Source organism: Carex rostrata, chromosome 26, assembly GCF_964058835.1.
Source record: "Carex rostrata chromosome 26, lpCarRost1.2, whole genome shotgun sequence".
Taxonomy (NCBI): domain Eukaryota; kingdom Viridiplantae; phylum Streptophyta; class Magnoliopsida; order Poales; family Cyperaceae; genus Carex; species Carex rostrata.
Window position 1 is genome coordinate 3,406,040 of NC_135943.1, and position 12,981 is coordinate 3,419,020.

Genomic DNA, 12,981 nt, shown 5'->3' on the forward strand with positions numbered 1-12,981 from the left:
GTTTTCATAAATGAGCGTATGGCGCAAATATTTAGTATGATATTTACCATCCTCTAACTTCTCTTCTGCACCTTTACCATACCCAATCCCAACCTCAACCGAAACCACTGGAAAAAAAAATGCAATAGAATCAAACATCACCACCAAACCTCAAAAAAATTAAAAATAACAACCAAACCCCACCTCCAAAATAACAGTCGCAATAGCTTCCCCTGTTGTCAGCCCAGCACTCGCTGAATCACAACAAACGAGCATAATCGCATACTTAAAAGAGCATCTGTATAATTTCTATGGAATTAAAAAAAAGCTCCATTCTATGGAATTAAAAAAAATTTATGGAAGCAATTTTCATTAACTAACTTCTATGGAACTAAAAAAAAATCCATCTTTCTAGTTCATTAAAAAATCTTTTACTTTTTCTAAAAATATCTTTTTAGGAGAAAGTTTATTCCATCTTCACAATTGATAGTTATGTTAAATATGTCATACACCGCTCTGGCTGCCTTCCAATGTCAAAGTCAAGTGATGGTATATTGGAAGGTAGCCAGTGCGATGTATGAGGACAAAGCAAAAGTCCAAGTTATTGTACTTCAATTTTTAATTGCTTCAAGTTTAGATGTCATTTTTTCAGTATATTTGATTACAATCAGATTAAGAGCACTAAAATCTTAACAAAATTTAAGAAATAGCCTATTAGCATTAAAAGCGTTTTTTAAACAGTAAAATTTAGTTTAATAGTAATAGAATAGTGGGAGAGCTCAAAACCGGATTCTTAGTTATTCAATTTACTATTATTCCATCAAACTTTTTTTTTGTTTCAAATTAATTTGTTGGTTTCGAAGGATCTGACGGTGCATAAAAAATGGTGGAAAAAAAAATCTAAACATACTTTAAAAGAAGAAAAAAATTGCACGAATAAACATCATTCTCAATATTGACATAATAGTTTGATATTTGTTTTTTTTTATTTTGATAATTAAACATATAAAAAGAACCCATCACCCCATTGCCGACCAAAAATATTGATACGCATACACGAAATGGCAAAAAAGTGTAAACTTGATATAAATTTAAAATTGTCTATGATTTATGATTTATAAGAAAAAAAAATGTACATTATTTCCACTTATAATTAAATATTTAACAAAAGTGTCGGTTCTGCATAAATTTAAACTTAATAACATTTAATACAAATAAAATAGTGAAAAAATGAATCCTGCAAAATTAAAATTTATACATTATTTTATTATTTATAATTAACGTTCAAAGTTTGTACATAATCTACTAATTACTTAATTTAACAGGTCAATATTAATGCCTTCATAACAAAATTGAGATCGAATATAAACTAAATCTAATGCAATTTAAATTACTCAACAAAATCTAATAAAAATAAATTTAACATAAACTGAATCTAACAAATAAATCTAAAAAAAATATATTAAAAATAAATATAACCTATTTTTAAAATAAATATAACCAATTAGAAATAAAACTAACATACCTAACTATTTTTAAAATAAATCTAACCAATTTAAAAATAAATCTAACACGTTAAAATTAAATCTAACATTTTTAAAATAAATCTAACCTATTCAAAAATAAATCTAACTAATTTAAAAATAATTCTAACATAATTTAATCTAACTAAATTTTAAATTACTCTACAAAATCTAACAAAAATAAATTTAACATAAACTAAATCTAACAAATACATCTAACAAAATATAATAACCTATTTAAAATAACCAAATCTAAAGATTATGCGTTAAGCGAGAAAAATGCTCAAATGCTCGACATCTAAACCTGGTACTGATTCAAGTGATTATGCGTTAAGCGAAAAAAATAATTTAATAGAGGATACAAATATCCTATCAATTTTGAAAATGGAATAAACTATCTTCTCCTAAAAAAATTATTTTTAGAAAAAGTAAAATATTTTTTTATGAACTAGAAAGATGGATTTTTTTTAATTCCATAGAAGGGAGTTAATGAAAATTGCTTCTATATATTTTTTTAAAATTCCATAGAATGGAGTTTTTTTTTTTAATTCCATAGAAATTACATAGATATGCTCTTTTAAGTATGTGATTATGCTCGTTTGTCGGGATCCAGTGAGTGTTGGGCTGACGGCAGGGAAAGCTATTGCGACTGTTATTTTGGAGGTGGGGTTTGATTCTATTGCATTTTTCTTTCTGGTGGTTTCAGTTGATGTTGCGGTTGAGTATAGTAAGGGTGTAGGAAAAAAGTTAGAAAATGGTAAATATCAAACTAAATATTTGCGCCGTACGCTCATTTATGAAAACATTACTGAAGTTAATAAACTTCAGTCAATTTAAAAGGGACATATGAATAAATGATGTTGCTTTTGGTCTAGATCTAGTTTGACAATTGTGCATGCTAAAAGGGTTTTACAAAGCTAGCAATACAATCAATTAGTACTGTTACTAAACTAAATTTATATCCATTCAACAATGGAACCCTCTACCCCCATAGCTCCCGTTAGGATTTTCCTCATATTTTGTTAATCAAGAACATTGGAAATAAAAAATTAATCGAGTGACAATCAGACATTAAATTCAGTTTGGTTTAAGTATTTGGTAACCAAAAACCATGGCGGATTAAAAAAGATCTCTGTGGCACTAGGAGAAGCTCTAATAACAAAAACGTAAAAGATAAATTGCTTACATGACAAATAACGAATCAGCCAAAACATCCGTGATTTTTAATCTTCAAACTCTCCACAACCTGAACACATTCTCTCTGTCCACTTGAAATTCTTTTTTTGCTTAATAAATTGCACGAAGCTGCAATTTTTTTTAAAAAAAAAGCTTCTCTTGCAACCCTAATGTGCCTCCTCAACGGTCTAGGATATAAAGTCGGATTGAAAAAAATCTAGAATTGGGGCATCAAGCAACATGTCCAATTAATGTTACAACAATGGTCTCTATATATAGTTTTACACATCACCTAAACTCCTTTTAATAATTTGCAGTTGGTTGGATCATATCGAAATTTTATGTTAAAGCAAAAATTACATGGAAAATAAAAACACATAGTAACATACATGGAAAACTAAATGTCTGAGACAAACTTAAAACTTATTTACTACATATGCTGCTTAGAACAATATACAAATCAAGAGGCAATCAGTGAATTTACACACTTGACAATGAGAACACTCACAATTGATATGGTTTTTGAGCTAATTTATATTATTCACAAAGATGGAGATTATTTCAAGAAATTGTTTACAGATTCCAACAAGAAATGTTAAATAACACGTTAAGATCCCTAAATTGAGTAACTGGAGTGTGATATAGATGCTATAGAATTGGTTCTCAAAGAAATTTCGTGCATCTATCTGGAATTTTTGTCAATGCCTCTCTCACAAAATAAATCCTACCACAAATTACGAGAAATAAATAGAGAGGCTCACGAGGGTAGGCGGTCAATTATTGCGCAAGAGAGGTCGGTGCAGCGTGGGGCCTGGCTGACATGTGGGTCCCATTATAGCTCGCGGCGGAAACAAAAGAGTACTCCACGAGTTGTAGGATCGGAAGGAATTGGGGCTCCAGTTTGCATTGGTCTTCGGAAAATGTCAGAATCGAGCTACACGGATTGGCCACAGGATCAGTGAGGGAGATGAAGGAAATAAGGCTGGTGACTATGAATTCGTATCCTCTGAGATATATCAAACTTTGCGTGAAATTATGGAAAATCTCAACTGTTTAAATACGTTATACACGAATCTCAAAGCACACATAATACTGACCCCTACATTACTCCCAAATAGGCACCGGACACGTCGGTCACGCAAAAGTTGAGATATCTCAGAGGATACGCACCCGGCTCGTATCCTCTGTGTTAACTCAAATTTTGAGTTAAGATCTGGACCGTTCGATTTAATCCATACCAAAATCCGTGCGTTATAAATGTGGACCAGATTGATTGAAATTATTATCGTATGGTCCGAAAATGAACTCAAACATCACATTAATGCAGATGTTGCAGATTCATGGAGACAAATTCGTGGCTTTGTGCAGACACCGGATTCGTGGAAACCAATTCGAATCCATCGCTCGAGATCACCTCGGGATTCGAATTCGTTGCTTGAGATGTGTAGGCTCCACTTCAGATGGATTATCATGAATTTGAATCGGACGATCTTGATCTAAAACCCAACTTTTGGGTTACTTCACTAGCTCATGTCGAATATGTAATATGTTAAAGTCTCGAGTCCGCCTAGTATAACATTGATATCATATGACACTAATTTCAAAATTGATTAAATATACTTCAAACGATTAATCCAAACCGTTCAAACCAATTTACTTTATGAGTGATGCGTTTGCATGTAAATTTTTTATATTTTCATGTTATTCTAGTATCAAATCAAGCGGTACAAATGTTTAAAAATGAATGTATTAAAATTAACTTAAAAAATCACTAATTTGACCGCTTGACTTGATACAAAATAAATTCGAAAATTTATAAATTTGCATATAAACGCACAACTAATGAAATAAATAGGTTTGAACGATTTAGATTCATCGTTTGAAGTCGATTCGATAGATTTTAAAGTTGATATTATATAAACTTAAATGACACTAATGTTATATTAGCCATACTCTAAATTCTCCTTTCTGAGATTATGCAAGCATTTAGTTGGGGAAATAAATCAGCTGAAATTATGAGATTGGATACTGCTTACTCTGAAATTCCTGCAATTCGAAATCCAGCTATCGAATTTTTTCGAAAACGCTTCTCAAAACAGCTGGTTTTTTCTTGCACGTATCTCGGAACAGTTCGATAGTTGAATTCGAATTGCAGGGATTTCAGAGTGAACAGTACCAACCTCAGATTTCAGCAGATTCGAATCCTTTAGTTGGATGCATCATGCATATAATTGGGCTTTCGTGAATTGGACGCTTGAGGAGCCTTTCTTGGAAAGCCACACAATCATCGCACCGAGTCTGTTTCACAGGTCCTGCCAGAAGCCCAGAAGTGCCGGGTCCCCCTAATAGTCCAGAATTCGCATCCTGAGATATCTCATATTTTGCGTGACTTTTTGGAAAATCTCAATTGTTCAAAGACGTTTTGCACGAATCTCAAAGCTCAAACAATACTGGCCCCTGCACTATCCCCGAATAGCCACCAGACACGTAGGTCACGCAAAATATGAGATATCTCAGGGGATGTGGACTCATAAATCTCTAATAGTCCATTGGCAACACAGCTTCAATTGGACTCGGACTTACTTTCATGGTTCTAAAAATTAAAATCGGAAGTAGAACCAATAAGCTAATCATGAAATCAGAATTCAATGAATCCGTAAGAATAGGCTGAATCAGATTGAAAATCGAACTTTTTTCAAAGAATTTTATATTTTTTAATATAATGAAACAACAAATTATAAATGGATTAAAAAAATTCTTTATAAATGGACAAAAAAAAACTTATTAGTTATATGTTTAGATTAAATTTTAAATGCAATCAATTTATTCAATAATAATTTATTATCTAATATGTAACAATAGAATATGAATAAATTGATAATAATTTGTTATCTAATATGTAACAATAGAATATGAGTAAATTAATATTTAATTGATAAGAATAAGATAGGAATAAGACTAATTTTATGTTGATATCTCCATCCAACTTGTTGTACCTTATCCAAAGATACCCTTGCTAGTTGCTACCGAGTTTCTGTACAATAATGTATTTGTCGGCGCAAATTTTGAAATTCTCGCGATCAAAAGAATGGTCATTTCCTGTTTGGCTATTCATTCCAGTCAGGCAAGTGATAAGTTCGCTGGAACTGCCAGCGTGGCGTTAGTTCGCAAAACAGCGGATCAGAAGTTGGTCGCCCACAGAATCGTGATTGCGACACAACCTAAATGCAATTACTTCTATTTTTCTATCAGCTCATACAACCATACAAGTATGAATGTCGTACAACCTTAGAATCGGAGTAATCAAGAAGAAGAGGAGGTTGCTTTCCGCTGGCTATTGTCAAGAATTCCTTAATAGCAGGGGCGGATCTTAAGTCAATTAAAATGTGGCTAAGTCACCCGTATAATTTTTAAATATTAGTTATATATTATGAGATTTAATTAAAATTTATTTTTTTTGGAATATTTTATATAGTCCAACCCCATCATAAATGATCACATGTTAACTTTAGTTTAGTGACAAGAGCTTATGTAGTGTTGGAAATATCTTAAGTTTAATTTTCACTAGCCACAATTTTTGTATTTTAATTTTTGACTCCCTATTAAGATTTTCTAGTTCCGCTTCTGTTTTAATAGACAACCTTCTCTTCACATACAAGTGGGTAAGGATAGGTGGTTTATTTATCCGTGTGAAAAGTTGTATATTAAAAAAATAAAAATAAATTATGAATATTAAATAATTGAGTGACTTAACCTCCAACCTTCACTAAAATATATATATTTATCCTTATCCACTTGTTCTTAACAGTAGAACAAAGATGTCTCTATAAATAGAGTAGAACTAGGGTGTTCTTAAGCTCACCAAAGTGTTTGGTGAGCTTAACTTCAAAATTCATCAAATCGGTTTCAAATTTTGAATCCGAACCGTTAAAACCCGCATACCTTACGAGTAATGAGTCTACATGTGAAAATTTTAAACATTGAAATTAATTTAGTCTAAAGTCAAGCGGTCAAAAAACGTTCAAAAAATGAATGCACTAAAATTAATTTATTAACCTTCTAATTTTAACTGATTGATTTTATACTAAACTAATTCGAATGTTTAAAAATTTCACATGTAGACCCATCACATGTAAGATAGGCGGGTTCCAACGGTTCGGATTCGTCATTTGAAACCGATTTGATGGATTTTAGAGTTAAGCTCACCAAACACTTTCGTGATCTTATGAACACCCTAGTTCTACTCCTATAAATAATATATAAAATTCCAAAACATACTCTTGGATTCTTCATAATCCACTCCATCCAGACAAACAATTAATCCCCACCAGCTAACCTTGGGTTTATCCAAACATTACCAATGTATTTATAGAAGTCAAATTCCTTCTTTAATAATTTAGTAAAGTCAATAATCTTACTTAAAAATCCAATTTGAAAGGGCAATTATACTAGGTTGTTAATTAATTTAATTTATCTTATTTTCTTATCAAGTATTGCATCAATTCTTTTTCCAACTCAAGCAACAACTTAATCAATCATATATTGACTACAATCACATAATAGAGACAGAGAGGCAAAAAATTGAAATGGAAAAAAAATAAAATATTTCAATTATATAGAGACCCTTCCCCTTACTTCATCCTCCTCCTATTTCATATAGTCTATAGAGTTACAATTAGTCCAACCATCAAAGATACAATTCAGTTTTATTCTGACCACAAACAGTATGCATCTGGCATTGTGTGTTATCTTTCTCTGTCCTTTCCTAATACTAACAGAATTCAATTGCTACGCCAATGCTAAACAACTCTCCCCAAATTGCTCGAAGACTGATACATATGCGATCGGAGACACCATCGAATCCAACCTCTTCAAACTACTTTCCTCCCTCCACACAGATGCACTAATTAACAGAGCCTTTTCCAACAAATCTTTTGGCAACGGCCCCGACGAAGTTTATGGTCTACTAATGTGTTTCGCAGATTCCACTCTGGTCGACTGTGTCAATTGCCTTCAAGATGCCACATCCAACACGACACAACCATGCCCCATGAGTGCGACCGCCACTGTGCAATATGACTCGTGCTTGATAAGCTACTCCAGCAAGAACATTCTCTCTGTTGCAGATCCCTATAAGCCCTTCTGCTTATATAGTGGAGATTCACTCGATCAGATAACACTGGAATCTCTTATGAAGGTGTTCACCAATTTAAGTGCGACAACACCATATGTACCGGAAATGTTTTCAACTCAAGTAGTCAACAGCACGAATATGTCAGCACTTGTGCAGTGTACAAAAAACTTGTCCCCACAGGAATGTAAAAGATGCATTTCAAATGCAATGTCTTACTTCTCCTGGTGCTCAAATAATAGGACTGCACTGGGGATGAGGATAATGACAAGGAATTGCTACATACGGTATGAACAATATATTATGAATGTTAGCTCATTTCCAGTGTCATTGGTCTCGCCACCGCCTCCCCCACCATCGCTACCGCCTCCACTGCCACCGACATCAATAGCAGGTAAATAAAAGAGTATTCAGATAATAATTTCAGCAAATAATTTTAGCTGTTTCCATAAATTAAAAAAGTAGAAACATTCCATTAAAATAATTAATAATCCTAGAAAATGTTTGTATTAACATACAGGATCAAAATCTAATTCAACTGTGACAATTGCGGTCTCCATAGTTGTTGTTTTGGTTGTTGCGGGTCTAGCTCTGTTTGGATTCTGCTTCTGGAGGAGAAAGCGCTCATTAGACAAACATCCAAGTAATGTGCCATTCTATTAAGTTTTTTACATGCCTATAAGACTACCAAGTTTTACTAAATATGTTTATTATCAGTATATATAATACAACATTAGTGTCTCCTTTCTGAACAGATGATGATGATGACACGATCGCTATACATGAAAATATAGAAACAGAACTGGTATATATCCTAAATCCAAATGCAGAATATCAAGTGTTTCAATTTACTGCACTAAAAGCTGCTACGGATAATTTCTCCGACGGGAATAAACTAGGTAAAGGAGGGTTTGGTCCGGTTTACAAGGTACAACGACAATTTTACCTAGTAATTTTCCTATCTAGTTTTTTGACTGATCAAATACAAAATAACATATATAAAGGAAATATTATTATATAAAGGGTACTCTTCCTGATGGACGAGAAATAGCTGTCAAAAGACTTTCGGGAAGTTCAGTCCAAGGAATAACAGAGTTTAAAAATGAAGTGGATTTTCTCGCAAAACTCAAGCACAAGAACCTGGTGCAGTTGTTTGGATGTTGCATAACAAAGGAAGAGAAATTGCTTTGCTATGAATATTTACCTAATGGAAGTCTTGACAAGATTCTTTTTGGTACAAAGTCCTTTGTTGAATATATATAGTACATATTTATTCAAAGTAAATTTCTGAGAAAAACCATTAATGAGAATTATGATTTTTGATATTTTCATTAATGCAGCAAAGGATGCCTCCATACGAATCAACCTTAGCTGGAAAATGCGACACAAAATAATTGAAGGGATTACTCGTGGTTTACATTACCTCCATGAGGAATCTCAGTTAAAAATTATACACAGAGATCTAAAAGTTAGTAACATATTGTTGGACCAAGATATGAACCCAAAAATTGCTGACTTCGGGCTTGCAAGGTTTTTCGAGGAAGATCAAACCCATAAAGATACAAATATTATTGCCGGAACATTGTAAGATTTATTATACTATAACTTTTTACTATCAATGATCTACCACATCTCAGATATATTATTGCACAATTCAAGTCCAGGATAACAATAATAATGGGTTATGACCATTTCATTTCAAGGATAAGGTTGTAAGTAACAGCTGGAATTTCAGTTGAGAGCTGTTTGACACCCTTGCATATAATGTATATTTAAATTTCATTCAATGTGCTAGTGGTCCTTTAGATACTCAAATTGGGCTTAATTAATTTATGCCCATTGACTTATATTTCTTGCCCTTCGTTTATTTTACTTTAGTTGCTCAATTTGGAGGTAACTTGGGGTAATGATATTGACAGATCAGTTTTTACTTCATCCACGAATCATATGGAGCATTTTTTTGGACTTTTTTGTTTGGGTGCTGCATGAACCCAAAACTGCGCTGTCAATATCTCTACCCCATAACCTTCACACAGAGATCAGTTGAGGAATGATCTCAGGTTTAATAAATTGAACATCATGTATGTTGAAACCTATTATAGAAAAACTATTAAAATGTGATATCACATCATACAAGGATCAATTGGGATTGTACTCCAGGCGAAGTGGTTGCATAAATACGACACCAATTTAGCTTTACACTTACAGATTCATTTGACTTCCTTTGAAATGTAGTGGATATATGGCACCAGAGTACATTTTGCACGGAAATTTCTCTGCTAAATCAGATGTGTATGGCTTCGGAGTTCTTCTTCTTGAGATTCTGACAGGCCAGAAGAATAGCGCCTTTGCTGGCTCAAACCGTGTTTCAAACCTCATTGATCATGTAAGTAACATAAGCTTCTTTGGATTTAGGTCCAGAAGCTTTTATCGTCAGAATTTCCATTCAGAAATTTGTCAATGCTCCTGTTTCTGCGATCCCTGTCCTTGCAATTGCAGATTTTAATTATGATCATTAACCACAGTTATGCCATTAAAAGAAAGTTTAATTGACATCTCAACAAAAGAAAAGTTTCTGTGAAGCACTGTTTGAATTTATTTCTTGTAAAATAGCCTTGAGTAGAATTACAACAGCATATACTATTTGTCTATTAGAAGATGGCAATCCTTTAAATGAAAAGAAGGGTTCATTTTTAATTAGTTGCAGAACATATTGAACATAATTATATCCTGGAGAATTGTATTGATTTCTCTTAATTCTTTGATGTACTTGCATTAGTGACTGGATTCTTCTTTACTCATTCTTTCATTATGCTAAGTAACTTCATATGCAATCAAATTTTACAATTTGCTTTCATGATTTCTTTACAATATATTATTTTTAGTAAATAGTAGATCAGACCTATAAGAAAAAACTAACTGAACCACCCTTGCCACAGGCATTGATGCATTGGAACGGCGATACGATATTTGAATTAGTTGATCCAATTCTAGAGGAGGAATTCGATGAAGAGATCAAAAGATGTGTACATATAGCATTACTGTGCGTACAAGAAAATCCAGTTGACAGGCCTACCATGGAATCTGTAAAGAATATGCTTGCCAGCCCATCTGTGATTATTCCAAATTTGTCCCCAACCGCCTCTCGGACTTGGTCGACATATCAACGATTCGGGATGAGCAGCTCTACGACTAACACATCTACACTGACAAGTCAAGGTGGGAGTATTACAACAAGCACACAGTCAATTCGAAGTCAAGCTGAGAGTTCTGGAACAGAAGGTAGAAATAACAATTTGTTGAGATGATCCGGATCAATTTTTAATCTGTTTGCTACTATTGCGGTTTAGATCTGCATGGGATATTAGTAATATTTTCTAATTTTCCACACCAAACATTAACTAATTGAAATAAGACACATTATGTTTGATAACCAATGCGAAGAATAAGACACATTCTGTTATTTACCAAAGTTCAAGAAGACAGCAATAGTCGGATTGAAGAATCTAGAATTGGGGCATCAAGCAACATGTCCAATTAATGTTACAGCAATAGTCCCTATAGTTTTACACATCAACTAAATTCCTTGTAATAATTTCCAGTTGGTTCAAATGATGGCATCAAAATTTTATCTTAAAGCTAAAAATACATGGAATATACAAACACATAGTATGGAAAACTAAATGCTTGATACAAATTTATTTACGAGTGAGTCTATGGTACTATGCATAGCACGGATTGGTCCGTAATACGGATCAATATATTTTTTTTCAAAATCTTAACGGTCGATCCGAACCGTTCAACATGATCTCCATATGAATATGTACTTGCATACCGAATTTTATATTTTTTAGGATTTTTTTTTTACTATTTTTTAAGATAGATAGAAAAATCATTGTTTTTGGATGGTCGAAACTTTTCAGATCAAGTGATTTTTTACCTATCTTAAAAAATAGCAAAAAAAATCTAAAATAATATAAAATTCGGTCTGCAAGTACATATTCATATGGGGATCATGTTGAGCGGTTTGGATTTTGAAAACAAAAATATTGATTCGTATTAAGGACCAATCTGTGTTATGCATAGTACAATATACAAATATACAAATCAAGAGGCAATCAGTGACTTTAACCACTTCACAGTGAGAACACTCACAAGTGATGTCGATTTTGAGCTAATTTATATTATTAAAAAAGATGGTGATTATTTCAAGAAATTGTTTGCAGATACCAACAAGAAATGTTAAATACCACGTTAAGATCCCTAAATTGAGTAACTGGAGTGTGACATAGATGCTTTAGAATTGGTTCTTCAAAGAAATTTCGTGCATCTATCTGAAATTTTTGTCAACACCTCTCTCACAAAATAAATCCTGTCACAAATTACGAGAAACTAAATATAGAGAGGCTCACGAGGGTAGCGTGGGGCCTGGCTGACATGTGGGTCCCAATTATAGCTCGCGGTGGAAACGAAAGAGTAATCCACGAGTCGTAGGGTCGGAAGGAACTGGGGCTCCAGTTTGCATTGGCCTTGGGAAAATGTCAGAATCGAGCTACCCGATTGGCCACAGGATCAGTGAGGGAGATGAAGGAAATAAGGCTGGTGAGATTGCGTATCCTCTGAGATATCTCAACTTTTGCGTGACCGACGTGTTCGGTGCCTATTCGGGGGTGATGTAGGGGTCCGAACTATGTGTGCTTTGAGATTTGTGCAGAACGTATTTAAACGGTTGGGATTTTCCATAAAGTCACGTAAAGTTTGAGATATCTCAGAGGATACGAATTCAGCTGGTGAGGGGAGATTATTAAAAGTTGTTCGTATCCTCTGTTAACTCAAATTTTGAATTAAGATCTGGACCGTTCGATTTAATCCATTCCCACATGAAGGATCCGTGCGTTATAAGTGAGGACCGGATTGATTGAAATTATCATCGTACGGTCCGAAAATGAACTCAAACAGCACATTAATTAATGCAGATGTTGCAGATTCGTGGAGACGAATTCGGGGCTTCGTGCAGACACCGGCCCATGTCGAAAATGTTAAAAAGTCTCCTTTCTGAGACTTTTGTGAATTGGACGCTTGAGGAGCCTCATTGGAAAGCCACACAATCATCACACCGAGTCTGTTTCACAGGCCCTGCCAGAAGTGCCGGGTTCCCCTAAGTCCATTGGC

At 33.6% G+C, this 12,981-nt stretch overlaps 1 protein-coding gene across 1 annotated transcript; it reads left to right on the forward strand.

Moving 5' to 3' along the window:
• Positions 1 to 7,335: 7,335 nt before the first annotated feature.
• On the forward strand, positions 7,336 to 11,204 carry LOC144544352 (cysteine-rich receptor-like protein kinase 15). The gene is made up of 7 exons (XM_078292847.1): positions 7,336 to 8,203; positions 8,330 to 8,452; positions 8,565 to 8,737; positions 8,833 to 9,043; positions 9,150 to 9,393; positions 10,045 to 10,195; positions 10,749 to 11,204. The coding sequence occupies exons 1-7, from the start codon at positions 7,405 to 7,407 to the stop codon at positions 11,115 to 11,117; spliced, it is 2,070 nt and encodes a 689-aa protein (XP_078148973.1). The 5' UTR covers positions 7,336 to 7,404; the 3' UTR covers positions 11,118 to 11,204.
• The last annotated feature ends 1,777 nt before the right edge of the window (positions 11,205 to 12,981 follow it).